Source organism: Ovis aries, chromosome 11 (assembly GCF_016772045.2).
Source record: "Ovis aries strain OAR_USU_Benz2616 breed Rambouillet chromosome 11, ARS-UI_Ramb_v3.0, whole genome shotgun sequence".
In the NCBI taxonomy this organism is placed as follows: Eukaryota; Metazoa; Chordata; class Mammalia; order Artiodactyla; family Bovidae; genus Ovis; species Ovis aries.
Window position 1 is genome coordinate 49,598,311 of NC_056064.1, and position 19,209 is coordinate 49,617,519.

The 19,209-nt window shown below is 51.1% G+C and overlaps 2 protein-coding genes across 3 annotated transcripts in view; both read right to left on the reverse strand.

Moving 5' to 3' along the window:
* Positions 1–5,900, reverse strand: part of TBCD (tubulin folding cofactor D) — a 143,793-nt gene extending 137,893 nt beyond the window's left edge. For both annotated transcript variants that reach the window (XR_009595364.1, XM_027974323.2), the window contains exons 1-2: positions 5,568–5,900; positions 4,339–4,389 (exon numbers count right to left, since the gene is read on the reverse strand). Coding sequence is in view for 1 of the 2 variants with exons in the window: in XM_027974323.2 (XP_027830124.2) it covers positions 4,339–4,389; positions 5,568–5,775 (259 nt within the window). In the remaining variant the exon portion in view is untranslated. The remainder of the gene's footprint in view (positions 1–4,338; positions 4,390–5,567) is intronic.
* An 894-nt stretch (positions 5,901–6,794) lies between these two features.
* FN3K (fructosamine 3 kinase) lies at positions 6,795–15,834 on the reverse strand. Its single transcript, XM_004013041.5, has 6 exons — positions 15,547–15,834; positions 13,190–13,341; positions 12,078–12,169; positions 11,517–11,599; positions 8,100–8,222; positions 6,795–7,238 (listed from the first exon to the last, which is right to left on the reverse strand). Exons 1-6 carry the CDS (start codon positions 15,685–15,687, stop codon positions 6,900–6,902), a joined length of 930 nt encoding a protein of 309 aa, XP_004013090.1. The 5' UTR covers positions 15,688–15,834; the 3' UTR covers positions 6,795–6,899.
* Between the last annotated feature and the right edge of the window lie 3,375 nt (positions 15,835–19,209).

Consider the following 19,209-nt stretch of genomic DNA (forward strand, 5'->3'; position numbering starts at 1 on the left):
CTGACATTCAAACTCCATCGGACCAGAGTGCAGAATCCTTGTTGAACACCCAGAGCCACCAGCAGACGTTCCAGAAAATTCTTTACTTAGTAGTAAGACTAAATTAGAGAAAACCTAGAGAAAAAGCTACATCTTCCTTAACAAAGCTTAAAAAGGATTGAAAGGATATACATGATGTGCAATTAACTAAATTGTCTGCTAAACTTCACTCTTTAAAGACAAAAACCTTAAAGCCACCCAACATAAAAATCACAATGTCAATCATCCATTCAAAAGTTACTAGACATACAATAAAAAAGGACAAAATAATGCCATTTGCTGAAATATGGATGGACCTAGAATCGTCACACTGAGTGAAGTCAGAGAAACAAATATATGCTATCCCTTATATGCGGAATCTGAAAAGAAATAATACAAATGAAATAATTTACAAAACAGAAACAGACTCACAGACTTAGAAAAGGAACCGACTGTTAGCAGGGAGGGAAGGGTGGGGGAAGGGATAGTTAGGGAGCTTGAGACATCCACATGTACATATTGCCATACTTAAGATGGATAACCGGGACTTTCCTGGTGGCCCAGTGCTTAAGAATCTGCCTTGCAAAGCAGGAGACGTGGGTTAAGACCTAAGGGGCTATAACCAATACCTGACACAGCCAAATAAATGGATAATCAAAAGGACCTACTGTACAACACAGGGAACTCTGTTCAATGTTATGTGGCAGCCTGGATGGGAGGGGAGACTGGGGGAGAATGGATACATTATACATATGGCTGCTTTGCTCGCACCTGAAACTATCACAAGTTGTTAACTGGCTACACCCACAAAGTTTCAAAAATAACGACCTTCCATAAGTATTAGCAGGCTATTGTGATGATTAAACTGAAGCATTAAAAATCATTTAGAACAAGGTAAATACATTAAGAGTAAACGAGTATGAATGAGCAATTCACAAAGGGGAAAAATATTGTGCATATGTAATAATAAATGTTAAAAAAAATTCGTCCTCACTAGGAAACAACAAAATGCAAAATAAAAGCACATGATGCCCTTACCCCCTTTAATAGGTTAACTTTACATTGGTAAAGATTTCAAATAGTCAAATCTCATCTTGGCAATGATATGTACTGTTGATAAAAACATAAGGTGAATTTGAAGTTAAGTATCAAAAGCCCGAACTGACTGATCAAACCAGTTAATGCTAAAGGAAATATTCATTAGAAGGACTGATGCTGAAACCGAAGCTCCAATACTCTGGCCACCTGGTGTGAAGAGCTGACTCACTGGAAAAGACCTTGATGCTGGGAAAGACTGAAGGCAGGAAAAGGGGGCAAAGGGGATGAGATGGTTGGATGGCAACACTGACTCAAAGGACATGAGTCTGAGCCAACTCCAGGAGACAATGAAGGACAGGGAAGCCTGGTGTGCTTCAGTCCACGGGGGTCACAAAGAGTCGGATGGGACTGAACAACAAATCAGAAGCGCAGCACTTCCACTTTTAGAGTTCCTGAAACTCTAAATTGTGCAGAGGTGCATGGATGTTTAGGCTACTTGGAAGAGTACAAAACTGGACAAAGCAGGAGTCCACACACATCTGCTTCCTCTTTCTCCTAAGAGCCAGTAAAATTAAAGCACAGCTGCACAAAACGCAAAGTCCTAATCAATGGCAAGAATGGGAGAGAGCAGATGTAAAGACTTCTGGGGAAAAGCCAGCTCCAAATTAAACAGGCAGAGAAGCCCACTTTATAGACGCCCAAATGCAGAACCAAGGAGAGCCCAGAGTCAGGAGGCACGGTGCAGCCCAAGGTGGGGAAGGGCCTGCAATCACTAGCCCCAGACGCACTCCACTGGGACCAAGCTCTGAGCCAACCCTTAGGAAAATGGGCTCTCTGGAGAAGAAAAGAGCGCCCCAGATAAAGGCCTTCATTCTGGCATCTGGAGCATCCTCAATGTGATAAAGAATTCTCAACCAACCCAACGGCTCTAAGAGAAAATCTGTCCATCGACTCGTCATACTGCCCCACAAGAAGCTGCCTATCAGAATCCCGTTCAGGAAAAGCCCAGATGAAAATGCTCCAACCTACAAAACAGAAGCAGAGGAGCCGTTGTCTGCATCCATTTGGTCTGAACCAGCAAGATGAAAAGATCAAATTACAAGGAAAACCTGACCCCAGAGGAGAAAGGAGAACCTGGGGACCAGCAGAGATAAATCAACAAAGAGAAAAAAATCCACAAGGAAGAGAAGAAACAGCAGCCAAGAGACTTCAGCATGATGCCCAAGCTGTCACTGAGCCACCCACGGAAAGCGCAGCAGCAGCTCCGGTGCCACAGCTTGAGGCCAGAGGCCTGAGGTGCCAGGGACAGCCCAGGACAGAACGGAGGTGCGGCTGAAAACAGGAGGAGTGGTCCAAGGTCTCCAGACCACAGCCCTGTGCCAATCCAGGCAGAAAACTAAAGGCTTACTCAAGAGTGGAGAATACTATAGCCACTGGCCACATCTGGGCTTTTTTTTTCTTTTTTAAACTTAAATCAATTTTAAAATTCAAAGAAGAAAGCAAAAAATAAGATGAAATAAGATTAAATTCAGTTCCTCAGACATACGAGCCATATTTCAAGTGCTCAACAGCCACATGTACCTAGTGGTGACCTTACCAGACAGACAGCACAGATCCAGAACATTCCATCATGACACAAAGCTCTCCTGGACAGAGGTATCCCAAAGACAGCAGGCTGAAAGGCTTAAGGCTGGAAGCCAGCCTCGGTGCCTGACTCAAAAGGGAATTCTGGGTTAGGAAGCCCACTACAGGACCCTCCCCATGGGGCCATGGGACTCCCCTCCCCACGGGGGGCTGAGGGACACAGCAGCCAGGCATGTGCTCCCCAGGGAGGAAAACCTGACCAGTAAGACAACTGTGAAATACACCCAACCAGGGACAAGCACTCTTAGAAACTAAAAATGATTGTAAAAATAATTCAAGAACAGCTTCTATGTGCAAAAACAAAGATCTGAAAGTAGGACTATAAAGGAAAAACCTTAGGGACCCACAGGATCACTCCTAGAAATTCAATACCCAGTTCACAGGCACACCAGAAGGCAGAGCAGAGAAGCGATCAAAAACACACCAGAAGCAAAGCCCCCTAAAAGATGCAAGTCTTTAGCGTAAAATTGTCCAGCTAATGCCTAACATAAGAAGAGAATGGGATTGTGGACACAGAGAGGGAAGGGTGGGATGAATTTAGACAGGAGCACTGATATATATGCTGCTGCTGCTAAGTCACTTCAGTCGTGTCCAACTCTGTGCATCCCCATAGACGGCAGCCCACCAGGCTCCTCCGCTCATGGGATTTTCCAGGCAAGAATACTGGAGTGGGGTGCCATTGCCTTCTCCATATATATGCTACCATGCGTAAAATAGACAGCTAGGGGCATGCTGTGTAATACAGGGAACCCAGCCCGGCACTCTGTGATGACCTAGAGAGGTGGGATGGGGGAGGCAAGGTGAGACAGAGGCTCAAGAGGAAAGGGATAGATGCATACACTTATGGCTAATTCATGTTGGTGTACAGCAGAAACAAATACAGCTTTATAAAGCAATTATCCTCCATTCTTAAAAAAATTTAATAAAAACACTTAAGAAAACAAACAAACAAAAAAGGCCAAGAGTGAGTCATACCCTCCTAAAATACCAAGCTCCAGAAACTTTCCAAGGCAAAAAGGCTCCTGAGAAAGAAACTCAGACATGCACTTGGCATAACTGGATGAGAGACTATGGACCCATGCCCTCCATCCCCACGCAGCATGAAATGCATTTATTCTGCCCAAGACAGTGCAGAGTTCAGAATGCTGACCTTCCACAAAACCTGCTGGTTACTTAGAAAAATCAACACACACAGCACCAGCCCACTTTTTAAAAGGCACCTGTGTGCACGCTGAGGCTAACTATTGGTGCCTCTCTGGTGATCTGAGATCTCCACAGCCCGGCGGGCAGGCAGCACTGATGATCCCACATCACAGGTGAGGAAACTCAGGCATAGAGCAGCTCAGCGGCAGAGCTGGGATATAAATCCAGGCAGTCCAGCCCCAGGGCTGGTGACCCTAACCACCACCCCGTGTTTCCCTCAACGTAAGTTACTATCACTACCTTCCTCCTTCCCAAGTTCACTTCCAGGAGGAGGTGTTACTACTGTTGGCCCCACTAACAAGAACAGCCTGGGCAGTTTATCCTGATAGTCTCAGCTGGTGTGCAGGCACGTGCGTGCGCATGCACACACACACACACGTTCCAAGGCCTTTATGATTATCTGTAAATGATCAAAACCTCAGCTTCTGTTCTTACCTAGGTGTGGGTCCAACAGGTGAGGCTGCTCCTGATATTTGTCCATTATTACTAAAAAGAAAAACGTGAGACTTAACATGAACCCTGGAAACCCTTGAGTTTTCCCATGCGGACTTCCCAGGCAGCTCCCAAGAGCACAGGCCAGCTGGAGTGAGCCCCCCAGCCACGCGTCTCCTCAGGGCCACACTACCCCAGCCTCTGCTCTCTGTGTGCTCAATCCACCTTCCTCTCAGATCCTCACTTCTTCCTTCCTTCACTGCCTGCTGAGAGCCAAGCTGAGTTCTCCCCTTCATTAGGACAAACACCTTCCATGCTCCCTCTGCCACACACATCAAGCCATGTGCCCTTCTAACCCCCTCATACTATGGCTTTCTTTATCCCAGGCAGCCTGGTTTCTACTCCTACCAGCAGCTAGAACCGTTCCTATCAGATCCCACGCCCACCTGGCCTATGGCAGTTCTCACGAGCCACACACCTCCACGTCTGACCACTTCCCATGAAAGGGAAAGCCGGCTTTCATTGCTCCCTGGATTTTCACCTCACCCTCAGGACAGTTCTGTGCCCGAGGTATTTTCAGTGCTAACCCAAGCAGACAGCCAGAGAAACGGGCACAATCAAGCAACTAGCCCAAGTGGCAGAGCAGGATTCGAACCCAAGGAGGAGTTGCTCAAGTGAGTGCCCTTCCTGAAGTTAAGAACTGTTATCACAAGTCCACCAAGGCAAAATCATGTAGAAATTTCTATAGCTACAAAGGTCCCCAAGGACGGTTTTACTGAATCACAAAACCCTACATAGTTATCTAACCACGGGATCTTAAGGAATCGTTTGTAAGTTATCCGTTATAGACAACGGCAAGGGTCTGACTAAGCATCTTGCGCTGCCCGGAGCAGCGCTACCGCACTGGGCTGCATGCATGGTCTTGGCAGAGCCACGGGCGCTGAGGAGAAGGCTCTGGGTGGGGGCCCCCGCCCGTTCCTGCCTGTTGGGCCTCTCCTGCACCCACTGCCCCGTTCACACAGCTGTCTTGGAGCAAGTGCGCTTTGCGGTGGTCCCAGGACAGGGTGGGGACAAGGACTGGGAAATGACCCACCCAGGGGAGCTCCACCATCCCTCCTCGTGACGGTGGAGGCCCACTGCCCTCCCTCTCTTAGGCACGCCCGTGTCTGGGGCCGCAGGAAAGGAGACTTGCACACCCTGCACGGTGTTCCCCTCCTCCGACCCGTGCGCACCCCGAAATCGCTCCAGGGCGCCCTCCCGGGCCGAGCGGTCAGCTAGCACCAACGGCAGGCGGCCGAGCAGCTCCCGCGTCTCCGCGCTCTCGCCGAATGACTCGAGGGCGGCGCCGCAGGCCAGAGCCGCGTCCTCCGCGGCATCCTCCACCGGGTCCTCCGCAGGGTCCTCCGCGGCGCCCGCGGCCGGCTCCTCGCTCAGGGCCATCTTCGGCAGCCGGACTACGCCCTCGCGCGAGGTGCGTGCAGTGGGACTCGGGGCGTGGGACACTGGGCACGCGGCGCTGGGCACGGGACGCTCAAGACGCCGGAGGCTGAGAAGGCGGCAATAACGCCAGCCCCGCCCCCAGGAACTCCGACCTTGCACGCCAGCCCCCGCTACGGAACGCGCCGGCCACCAAAAGAGTGCGCGCGGAGGCCGTGGCGAGCCCGGGTGGGGCAGGGCCCAGGGGACAGGGGCGGGGCGGGGGCGGAGCACAAGACTCCGGGCCGGCCGCGCCTCCTTCCCCGCGCATGCGCGCTGTTTCCCGGTGACCGCGGACAGGTGTCGGGAATTTTTCTACAATACAAAGCAGCCCACAGGTGCGCAGGCTGCAGTGGAAGATAGGTACTTAACAGAGAAGGGTTGACGGGGCGCTCGTAACGCCCCGAAATAATTGGTGATGTGGGCGACTTGGTCTTCAGAGACCCACACTTGGGTGGCTGCGGGGCCAGCAGCCCCGCCCCTCCACGGTGACACCCCGCTCACCCTGGACACCCCGTGCACCTACCAGGGCACACCCGCTACCCAAGACTGCCGCCCGCCCCCCTCTTGTCGACCAAAACTACCAACTGCAAAATGGAGCACGGGAGAGGGGCAGTGGCTCCAGCACTTGAAGGGTAAGGGGGCTTTCTCCCACCCGGCCACCTCAGTAAGGGTGGACTTGAACACAGCCTCAGAGCCACTGCTCAAGAGCTGGGCCCATTCCATGGTCCCCAACTCTACCTAAGCCAGAAACAGGAGCCCTGAGTCCACGGCGGGGACTGTGACACCAACTTCTACCGAACCAAACCCCAGATCTGTGTGAATTTCTATACAATTGTCATGAAAGTATCCAAACTCCATGTTCCCCCTAGATTGGACTAGGTGATGAGCCTGGCAGAGAACTTGCAGGTGGTCTGGGCCCCCAGTAAACTAACCCAGCTGCATGGAGGACAGAAACGCAGGTGAAACTAAGACACACACAGTTCCATCCCTGACACCCCCATGGGCTTTATTTGTCCCTGAAACTGCCTTGGTGCAGCCACCCTGGTCCCTTGGCAAGCAGCTGGGCAGGGAACACAGGCAGGCTGCTATTTGAGAAGCTTCCTCATGGTGCCCAGGGATGGGCTCCTGTACTGCCTACCGAAGTGGTTCCAGTGGTTCAGGTAGTTAAAGAGCTGATAGAGCAGCAGCCGCCTGTCAAACCCTGGAGCCTTGGGGACCTTCTGGTGGTAGGCGGTGAAGAAGGGCCTGGGAAACCCCCCGAACATCAAGGCAATTGCCAGTTCAAACTCAGAATGGCCATAGAAGGAGGCTGGGTCATAAATAATGGGCCCGCTGTCATCCTCTGCCACATTTCCCGACCATAGATCCCCGTGAAGAAGGGCAGGGACAATCTCCAGGCCACAAAACAAATCCGGAATCTTCACCTAAGAAAATAATTATGGTACATAGAGTTATCACAGGCCTGGGAGCCACAGTCTCCTCATCCAATACTTGGAAATAAGGTAAAGAGGACCTTGTGTTTACTCAGGGTCCAACCACCACTGCCTACTAAGCCCAGAGATAAAGATCCTCTGACTCCAGGGGAATGTAATTTTGTCTTGGTATTTACTGTTAATTTAGGTCTAAAAGCTCTGCAACATTAGTGATTGTCATACAGTAGAGAACCTCGGAGGTTATGGTTTTACCATTGTGTAGAATATGAATCTGAGTGAAGTTTTTTTGTATGTAACTTAGCAAACTGTCTCTGCTATTCTTTTATTTCATAGCACATACATATCTGCACCTCTTTTGTAGCCTGATTATTTCAGTAAGGAGTTCAATAAAATTTCTTTTATGCGTGCTCATGAGGGACTGATATGCGAGTTCTGTTTTTAACATCTTGAGAGTTCTGTTTTGAAGCCAGTCACTCTGGGGCACCTGCTGTTCACACCTGCTCTAAAAGGTAAGACATTTGTGCCTTGGTGGAAAGAACAGCATAAGAGTAGGCAAGAAAGTAGTAGTAAGTGCCACCAATCACAAGTCAAACACCTACATTTCACGTGAGCAAAGTTTGAGGTTAAGTATCTGATGACCCAGGAAGTGAGAGGTGCTCTCAGGGGCCACCCCCTTCTCAGTTTCTGCATCGAACCAATAGTCAGGACACTTATGTGTCCATGATTTGCCCAGCCCTGCTCCAGGTTCAGCGGTCCCCTCTCTGGCTCTGTTCTAGCAGAGGGCCCCACACAAATGTGTGGAAGGCTCGTAAGAGGACAGCCCTTCTCCCAGAGGATAACTGCTGTGCCCACCTGTAGCTGTGACCAGAGTTCTCGTGCCTCTCGGTCAGCATAATCCTTCTCAATGAGGTCCAGCTGTGCTTGGAGCCGGTGCCGGGTGAAGAAGGTTGGCCAGTCGTCCTGCCACTCGTTGACCTGAGTGACAAGGGAAAGTAAGGGGCTGGTGCTGCAGCTGGTGGTCACAGGACAGAGTTATGCGTGGAAACTGCCTAAACCCTAGAGCAAACACTAAAAGAGCACAGCAAATGTTATCATTGGCCAACAGGGGAGACAAGATGAAAGCATTAAAAAAGGGTTAATTCAGAAGAGCGTAAAGGGGGAACAAAGAACAGATAAGACAAATTAAAAAAAAGAATGACAAGACGACAGATCCAAACCTAACCATATCAATAACTACATTAAACATGAATGGTCTATGTGAATGTGAACGTGAAGTCGCTCAGTCGTGTCTGACTTTTTGTGACCCCGTGGACTGTAGCCCCCCAGGCTCCTGCGTCCATGGGATTCTCCAGGCAAGAATACTGGAGTGGGTTGCCATTTCCTTCTCCAGGGGATCTTCCCAACCCAGGGATCGAACCCAGGTCTCCCCAGTTAAATGACAGATCAACAGGTTGAAAAAATAAAGCAAGACCCAGTTATAAGCTGTGAATAAGATATGCACTTTATACATAAAAACAGAAACAGGTTAAAAGGATAGAAAAGATAAATTGTGCTAAAAGAAAGCTGGAGTGGCTATATTAATATCAAAGTAGATTTCAGAGCAAAGACACTGACTATAAAGTCATTTCACAATGGAAAGAGAGTCAACTAATGAGGAAGATACAATAATCCTAAACATTTATGTCCCTAATATACAGCAAATAAGCACCTGAATAGATGCTCCACATCCTTAGTCATTAGAGAAAATAGAACTTCACTGAGATACCACTTCACAATCACTAGGATGGCTACAATTATAGACAAAGGAAATACCAAGTGTCTGAGGGTGCAGAGGGCCTGGAACTCTCTACACTAGGGGTGCGAATGTAAAATGATAGAACCACTTTGGAATATATTTTGACAGTTTCGTAAAAAGTTAAATATGGGGCTTCTCTGGTGGCTCCGTGGTAAAAATAAATAAATAAATAAATCCAGCAGCCAGTGCAGGAGACATGGGTTTGATCCCTGATCCAGGAAGGTCCCACATGCTGCGGAACAACTAAGCCCAGTGGGCCAGCACACTGCAACTAGAGTAGCCCCTACAGCAATGAAGACCCAGCACAGCTCAAAACAAGAGATAAATGTTTTTAAAAAGCAAAATATGAACCTACATATGACCTAGTCATTGGCTCCTAGGTATTCACCCAAAATAAATGGAAGCATGTGTCCACACAAATTCTTGTACACAAAAGTGCATAGCAGCTTTATTTGTAAAAGCAAAACTTGGAAACAACTCAGATATCCATCAACCAGTGAATGGATAAACAGACTGTTGTTTATTGTACAATGGAATGGACTTTTGACATGTGTAACAACATGGATGAATACTGAAATGACTGTGCTGAGTAAAAGAAGCCAGCGCACAGCATGTGATTTCATTTACATTAAATTATGCAAAATGCAAACCAGTCTATGGTGACAGAAAACAGATCAGTGGTTGCCAGGGCAGGAAAGGGCAGGAGGAAGACATTACAAAAGGGCACTGGGACAATTTTGGGATGACACTTTTTGACACACTGACCTGACTGTGGTTAGTGGTTCACAGGTGTGTACACATGTCCAAACTTACCAATCTGTACACTTTAAATAAGCGCAGTTTATTTTATGTCAGCTATATACCTTAATAGAGTTTTTTTAAGATGCAAAGCTTATTTTATACAAAGGGTTACTTAATGAAATTCCTTAAGGGAAGAACTTTCCAGACAACATGCGCCCCCGGTCAGCATCCTGGGCTAAGGGTTGTGGTCACTGAACCCCTGGGTTCATCCCCTTTGCTAGGTGCGCCTCAAGAGAAAACGGGAGTTCCCCTCCCCAAATGTCCTAAGGTATGGGGATGGCATGCCCTCCTGCCCCATCTCCTGCCTAGGCCCATCATGTCCCAGCCTTGGTCTTCCTCCTAGATGACCAGGTCATAAAAGACACAGACTGTGTTTGGAGCTGGAGACCGGCATGGCTAGCCCTCCCCCTGGACAGAGGGGCCATGATCCCCTCACCCACAGAAAGATACGAACTTCCCCTGCACTACCAAGGCAGGGCCACCTGGGTTCATGGCTGGTGGGAGGACCCAGGCTTCACCTGGACAGAGGACCAGCATGTGTGGTGGTCAGGGTCTGTGCTCTGAAGTCAGAGGGGCCAAACGCTGGCCCCTCTACTTACCAGCTGCACGACGAGACACCGCCTGGCTTCTCTCCACACATCGTTTTCCCCGTCTATAAAATGAGTCAGTAAAAACCTGCCTCCTGAGGTTGCTATGGAAACTAGGGAGCTGAGTTGGACATGGCAGCAAAGAAACTGAGTCAGTTCTCTAACAAAGCCAGTGGTCCCAAGGGGGCTCAGCTCAGGGTACCATCATTCAGGGTTGCCCCATCAGTCGTCCCAAGGAGTAGGAAGCTTCCTGAAACTTCAGGCTGGACCCTCCAGGCTGTGTCCATCGGATGCTACGTCCTATACCATCTTGTCACCGCACAAGGAGGTGGACCAGGGGTCCTTCCAGGTCTCCCACCCCTTCCTAGCCAGGCTGTAACTAACCTAAGTTGGTTCATTGATCCTAGACTCTGATGGGCATGCTCAGTGGCTGCCTGTGTCCCTAACAGGCCAGCTTCATCCTCACCAGCTTCACACATTGGGGTTCTGTGTACAAGTTCATTCCTCAGTTCTTGAAAAATCAATGTATGAGGTCAAACGAGCCTTTGTAGACTTGCATTCTTAAACTCAACATCTGAAGCAGGACAAGCCACATTTGGACACACTGGCCTGGAACCAGTGTTGTGCTGGTCACTAGCCCCAGATGGCTATGTAACCCCCGGGGGAGCTGGCTTCAGCAGAGATTCATAGGGTCTTAGTAATCCTGGTAAACCACGGGGTACAGTTCTAGGTACCCCAGATCTGAGGGCTGGCCCTTGACTGAGATCCCCAAATCTGCCTCTAGCTTCATAAGGGTTTTGCTCCTAGTGACTCTGCCTGGGAAAACAGCCCTCTGTCCACAGCCTTTGCACCTGCTGTTTCCCCTACTTGGAATGCTCTTCCACCTGCCCCACAGCTCCTTGCCTCCTCTGAGCTCAGCACAGTGAACCTCAACATCAACTCTTCCAGCTCACACTCTGCTTTCAGGAATCAGGTAGTCAGACTTCCTGGTGCCCAGGGAACTGGAACTCTGTTATGCACAAGGGGTGGAACGAGCAGCACTGGAGCACCAGGAGCTAAGCAGGCGGACCCTCGCCAGGCACTCACCTGCGGGATGAAGCCGCAGCAGGTCACTGTGTGGAAGCCGAACTTGGCCACATACCGGGGCCCGGTACCCTCAGCCCTCTGGCCTGTTAATAGAAAGAGCTGCTCATCTTTCTCTTAATGTCAGACCTCAGCAGAGCATCAGGACCACACTGCTAGGATATGGGTGGCTGAGGATGTACTCCAAGAACATCGTGGAGGCACACCACCTGCCACATCTTCCCAGGTCCCTGAGCCCCACAACAATCCAGCCTTGGGACCCAAGCCTGCCCAGTTTCCAGGGATGCGATACCAGCTAAGGTCACCATGGGATGACGTGGTCCACACACAGACCAGCCAGAACATGCCTGTCTCTAGCACACTGTACAACAGGACTGAGTATAAAGGGGTCATGAGCCAATTCTACTAACTTATCATCAAAACTTTTTTAACAACCTCATTTTTCACACTGCAGTCTATGAGCAGGTGGCATGAAACCCAACCCATTATTAAAATGTCCCCCCAAGCACCTACCCAGGGTAGACGCACCCAGGTCAAGGGTTCACAACAGCATTCTGAACGTACCCACTCTGTTCTCCTCCTCCCTCAGCTTCTCCCCGAGCTTCTGGTTGTAAAGGTGCAAATCTGCCATCTGGTCTCCAAGTTTTGAGGCCTGACTGAGGATAGAAGAAAATGCAGCCAATTGAAATCAGAAACAACAACCAGGGAACATGTTCCGTTTTGAGAAATGTTTTAAATACCTTAAAAACAACTCTCTGTTCTTTAAAAAGTGAAAAGTGAACTGTAGGCAATAATCTTCTCCAAAACATCAAAATAGTGTAAAATCACCCAAGAAGGGTAGGCTTCTCTTGAAGCCTATGGAAATACCAGGAATAAAGGATCAAACACTGAAAAAAGAAAAAAAAAAAAAAAAGAAGGTCCCAATTTTTGTAAAAACAAATATAAATCACAAAAAGAAAACAATAATCACACATCATAGCTGTGACTGCTCCCTGCCGCTGGGATGCCATGTGCCTCTAGTCTTCTTTTCAAGAGTTTGCCTCTTCCACCATTTTTTAAACAATAGACATACATAACTTTGGAGCTCCCCAGGTGGCGCTAGTGGTAAAGAACCCGCCTGCCAGTGCGGGAGACATAAGAGACTCAGGTGCCATCCCTGGGTGGGGAAGATCCCCTGGAGGAGGGCATGGCAACCCACTCCAGTGTTCTTGCCTGGAGAATCCCATGGACAGAGGAGCTTGGCAGGCTATGTAGTCCACAGGGTCGCACAGAGTCAGACATGACTGAAGTGACTTAGCATGGCATAACTTTAATAATTAGATTTTAGATAATTACTAGATCAGACCTCACTGCCCATACTGAACAGGCACTGGTATTCACTAAAAACAGAGTAACAGATGGTTCAAACGTGCTTATTTGGTGTAGCTTTGTGAAGCCAAACTAGCCTCAGACTGGCCCTGCGTGGAAAGCAAGAGCTCCTGTCTCCAACAGGGAGGCAGGTGTGGCTCTTGGCCCTGCCTCTGCTCCTGCACTGAGTGATGTGGGCAGCTCAGCAAGAGGCTGTTCCCTCCGCCTCTCATCTCCCTCTCTCTGTCCCTCGGTCCCCCTCCCTCTGTCTCTCTCTCTCAAATACACACACACACTACACACACGCACACTCTCTGTCTGTCTCTCACCTGCTCAGGCCCCTCATCTTCAGATGCTCCATCACAAAGGCAGCCCCACCTCCAGGCAAGTCAATCACCTTGATGGGCTGAGGCACCCGCACCAGGCCAGTGCTCCGAAGAGCCTCCAGGCTCGCCATCTCCCCCTCAAACATCTGCCGGGCCTGCGTCCAGAACATGGCTGTGAGCTCCGAAGCCAACAGTGGCTCTGCAGCCAGGCTGAAGCCAGGAATCACAAGTGCCCAGGACCTCCAGATGCCGAAAACTGACTGGGGAGCAAGGCATCAGCCCTGCAGAGAGCAGGATGCAGGTGGCCCCCTTCGGATAAGACAGGGCTACAAAGATGAGGTGGTGCAGGGAGCTTGGGGTGGACAGGATGCTGATGTCTGCAGCAAGCGCCTGCCCTGAAAGGGGAGGAAGCACAGGCCGTGGTGGGGGGGCGGGGTGCTGGGGGTGCTGGGAGCACCATGGAGATACCGTGGGGCCTGTTGGGGTACTGGGAGTATCATGGGAATACTGGGAGGTGCTGGGAGGCCATGGGGGTCGTGGTAGACCATGGGGGTGCTGGGGTGCCACAGGGTGCCACGGGGTACTGGTGGGGCAACTTGGAGTGCAGGTTAGTGGAGGATCCAGGGTAGGGCCTGGATCCCCTTCCAGGCTACCTGCCCCCACAATATCTGGGGCACTTACAGCAAATGAGGGGCAGCATGGGGATGTGACTGGGGCACACACTTGGGGCAGGGGAAGCCAGGGGCTGGGGGGGATCAGCTGGGCCTGGACTTGGGTCCAGGGCCAGTCCCCAGAGGCAAGCACCCAGCAGGGCCTGGGGACTTGGAAGGAGACATCCACCCCACCCAGGAAGAAGACAGTCATGCCCCAGGGAAGCAGAACAGCCTTCACCGGGACCCAGGGGTCTTCCTACTTCTAAAACATTTTGTACAAATATCCCAATTTTAAATTAGGTGAACTCTCACTTCAGGTACACTACACCTGGGTTAAAAATGTGTTTGTTATAATATGATTTGTGACTATCTCTGGCTATAGAATTAACCCTCGTGAACAAGACCAAAACATCTATGTCCACATAAGGAAAGAATTTCATCTTTTAATTCAAGTACCTGAAGGGAGAACCTGCAAGACGTCCTAACTGCCAATCCACACCTAGAATCATGGAGTAGGGTGTCCAGCGACCCTCAGTCATGCTCCAGGGTGAGCTCCTAAACACAGAGGGGCAGCACACACCTGGGCTTCAGCTTGCCTACGTCCTGAGGGCTTCACCTGTCCCCTGTTCTCGTGTATTGATTGAGCACCTACCGTGTGCCAGCACTGAAGGTTTCAAGGGTGAATAGTGGGATCCCAGCCTGGAAGAGCTTTTAGGAGCCAGCTGTGAAGGTTCTAGGGCCAGTGTGAACCTTGAACCCACTAACGCTTCCCGGTAGGTGGCACTGAATTATTTGGGTTCTGAAACCAGACTCGAACAGTTCCCAGCGCCAATGGAGCAGGGAACAGACCAACACCAACCCACTGGCCATCCTGGACAGTGCTGCAGGGAGACTAGAGGGATCATCCTGGGATTTCCTCCCTTCCACTGCCAGCCCCTCCACCCACTGCTGCATCTCAAAGGGGCTTGGCCCTTGGGGCCTCCCTGGAGTCCCCCACCAGAGTTAAGGGAATGCCATCCTTGGCATCCTCGGCACTTTCTGTAGGTGCACACACAGAAAGTCAGCCATACTGACTTTCTCCACCTGTGAATATATCTATGGAAATATACATGGATAGTATATGTAACAGCAATATTTTAGGATGGCAATGGAAATCAGGTCCAAACACAAGCAAGGCCTGTGAGTAGAAGAGCAGGGACCTGGCCCTCAAGGTCGGGCAAGGGTCCCTCCTGCCTCTTTCCATCTGCCCAGGAGGACCCAGCCGCTAAGGGGAATGCAGACTAGAGCTGGGCCCCAGGGGAGTGGCAGAAGCAGCTCAGGACCCCTAGCCTCACCTCCGTGTTTGATGGGTAGGGAAATTAAAACAGACACGTAAAACGCCTGTGCATCCAGGCAAAAGGGAGTAAATTAACCCCGCAGCAGAGAGAACCGTGGAATCCTGCAGAAAACACTTGAGCCCTCCTCCCCCAGCTGGTGCTAGCCCTGCAAGTCCGCAAGCTGACCCCGCGGCTATGACGCCAGGGTTGGCCCAGAACCAGACCACAGCGCCCCCTTCCCCTGCGCCCCGGGTCCCCTCGCCCCGCTCCTCCCCTCTCCCACTTCCCCCAGCCCTCCCCTCCCCGCAGCCCCTTCTGCTTCCAGCTCCGGAGGCGGACCCAGGCCGTGGGGGAGGAGTGGGGTGGGATGGGATGGGTGAGGGGCACGCACCAGCGTCCTGTGGCTGATCTTGACAAACACGGGGCCGGCATCTGTGTCGTAGGCGCGCCCCTCGCTGATGCAGCCGGCCCCGGGGCTCCCGAAGGCGCGCAGGGTCGTGGTACGCAGCTCGGCGCGCAGCAGCTGCTCCATGGAGGCGGAGGAGGGTGGGTGGCAAAATGAGGGACGGAGGACACGGAGACACAGGGGCCGGGGACCGCGCAGAAAGCGGGCCCGAGCTTAGCTCACCAATGACGCTGCCGAGGCAGATGTCCGCCGCAGGGGAGGCTCACGCTCTGCGCGGCCTGCGGGCTCCCAGCGGCTCACAGCGCCCCAGTGTCCTGCCTCCGGGTCCGCCTCCGGCGGGGAGGGGTGAGGTGTGAGGGCAGGGTGCTGTCAGGCCGGGCAAGCGTTCCTTGTCTCGCACCGGAGGGCCAAGCGGGGTTGTCCTAAGCCCTAGGGGAGAAGGGCGGGGCTCTCTGAAAGGGGACAAACTTGGCGGCGGTGCTCTCCCGTGTGTCTACAGTTCTTGCGCCTGGACCTGCTGGGGATTTGCCCAGGGCTCTGTCCGGCCTGACCTCCCCGCACTGAGGTTCCCTGAACCCTGCCGGGGCCTTGGCCCAGGCTCCTCCCACCCAGCCATACCCAGGACAGTCCAGGGGAGATTGCAGGTCCCTGGGATGAAGGTCAGAGGCCTAGCTAGGTCTCACAGGCTCTGTAGAAGGCTGGGGGTCTCCACCATGTCATGCAGGCCCCAGGCATGCCTAGTGACACCAGTTGCTGGCACTGGGCTTTCTCATCAGGGCACCTGGTGTCCATGAGAGATAGAGTGTGTCCTTGTGGTTCTGATACCCCACCAGAACCACAGGCAACTGACCCCACCCTGAGTGGGACTCCTGATTACAGACGCCAGCTGCCCTGGGAAGGGAGCTTCAAAACACACATGTGCCCTGCGCACACAGGCACGCATAAACGCATACACGTGCCCTTGCACACACAGGCCCAAGAGCAGGTGGGCAGGAGATTGTGTGGCATCTGCAGGAAGGGCCTGACTTCCCCCTTGGCAGTCTCCCTCCTCCCAGCTCTTCCTCTCATCCTGGTTAAGTCCAATCTCCTATTGCATCTTGAGAAGGAACCTGACAGTAGAGCTGAGCTCTGGCACTTCTGCAGATGTCTTTATTCTTGATGACCAGTCCCGCTGGGTATGGAATTCTGGGCTATTCTTGCATCACTGAGATGGCTCTGCAACCTCACTTTCCAGCTCTTGTGCCGTTAAGAAGCTGGAAGCCGTTTGGATTCTTATTCTCTGTGTGGACATTGTTCTGTCTCTCTGGAGGTCCTTCGGTCCTCTATCACCAGTACCTGACAATTCCTCAGGGAGGTGGCCAGGGTGAGTCTCCTCTGGGCAGGGCAGGTGAGCCCTTTCAGGATGGAAACTTAGGTCCTATACCCCTACAAGGTTGCCTTCAGCTTTTTCTGTTCTCTTTATGATTTCCATGGTTTTCTCTGTTCTTTTGGAATTCCAAATCTTTGGTCTAAACCCAGTCCCAAAGTTGCTGGGGTCAAGTGGCTGCGAGCTCTGCCCTCAAACCCCCTCCTGTCCCCTTTCGGGGGAGACGCTGGACTTGACTGAGCCCCATTCTGGGCCATGGCCACAGTTTGCCCAACCAGGGTCTGAGCATGCCAGGTGGCAGCCAGGCAGGGGCACACCATCTTACTGGTCCCCAACCCAGGCACTGGGGGTACCCCCCAGGCCTCCCAGCTCCCATCTGAGCAGCCCGGGCCTGAAAGCAGACGCCTCAGCACGAAGACAGGTGTTGAGGAGACCACTCTGACACTGCAAACCAGCCCACCCTCCTTCCACACCTCTGGTTTATGGTCAGAAAACCAACTGGGAGACGTGAGTCAGGCACATCCGAGCAGCCCCTGCCCCACTGCAGCCAGTCTCCTTGTGCTACTGGTTCCCCGAAAAGCAGAATGATGGCTGCAAAGGCGCAGAAGGCGCCTCCCAGCCCCAGGTGTAGCCCAACCTTAGGGAGCTGCTGCATGAGTCCTCAGGAAAGGTGTCTGGGGGTGTGATCAGGATGGCGGGCCGGGCCAAGATACTGGGGTCACTAGGCAGAGGAATGACTGTCCTGCTCATCCAGACCCTTACCATGGGTACCAAGTCCAACGGCAGTGAGAAGAACGGAGCCCACAACCAGATGTGCCCTGCTACTCCATGTGGCGGAAGGCTCGAGGGAGGTGCGTGATGCTATTTAGAGAAGCGGCACCAAGGAGGCAGCTGACAGCAGGGCCCAAGGGCCATTATAATAGTCCATTCTGAAATCAGGCAGCTGGGACAGGGGTTGGGGTCCTGAGGCCTGGCTGCCAGCAGGGCCAGTGGACGCCGTCTAGGTATCAAGGCTAGATCACCATCCTGGCCTCCAGCGGAAGTGTTCCGGGTTCATGCCCCTCACCCAGACTCTGGGAAAGAGAGGGGAATTCTGATGTCGCTTCAAAATTCAGAGATGGCTGTGATGAGGCGGCTGTCCCATGCCCTCCACAGGTTCCTGCCACTCTGATCCCTGATCACTGTTTCTGAACAACTTCCAGTATGTCCACACACTTGTGCCTAAGAGGAAACCCCAGCCAGGAGACTAGTTCTCACAAAAGGGACTTTTGGAAGCAATTTCACTGCAAGACCAGGAATTCCCTGTCAGCCCAGGGGTTAGGACTCCGTGCTTCCACTGCAGGTGGCAGGTTCGATCCCTGTTCAGGGAACTGAAATCCCACAAGCCGCATGGTGTGGCTGAAAGAAATGTCTACTAGGAGACCATTAGGAGGAAGACCGAGGAAATTGCCCACTCACCCCACTCTGGGAGACAGGCTCTAGACATGCTGAACAGTGCTTACCGGCAAGGTACCCACCAAGGAGTTAATCTCCAATAACCCCTTGGGTATTGCTACCTAGGCCTTTGTTTTTTTTTTTTTAATATTTATTTATATATTTAATTTGACTGTACCAGGTCTTAGTTGCAGCATGGGGGTATCTTTGATTTTCACTGCAGTATTTGGGATCTAGTTCCCTGGCCAGGGATTGAACCCAGGTCCCCTACTTTGGGAACACAGAGTCTTAGCCACTGGACCACCAAGGAAGTCCCTTTACTTTTTAATTTTTTTATATTCTATTGAAATATAGTTGATAATGTTAATTTCTGCTGTACAGTAAAGTGATTCAATTATACATTTATATATTTGTTTCATATTCTTTTCCATCATGGTTTATTATGGGATATTTAGTTTCCTGTGCTATACAATAGGACCTTGTTGTTTACCTATTTTACAGATAGTTGCTTGAATCTGCTAATCCCAAACTCCTAATTTATCCCCTCCTATCCTTTTTCCTCTTTGGTAACCATAAATTTGTTTATGTCTGTTTCACAAGTAAGTTAATTTGTCCTATTTTCAATTTCACATATAAGTGATATCACACAGTATTTTGTCTTTGTCTGATTTACTTGAGTATGATAATCTCTACGTCCATCCATCTTGTTGCAAGGTCATTATTCATTCTTTTTTATGGCTGAGTAGTACTCCATTGTATATAGGGACCACATTTTTATTCATTCATCTGTTGATTGACATTTAGGTTGCTTCCACGTCTTAGCTATTGTAAAGAGTACTGCTATAAAT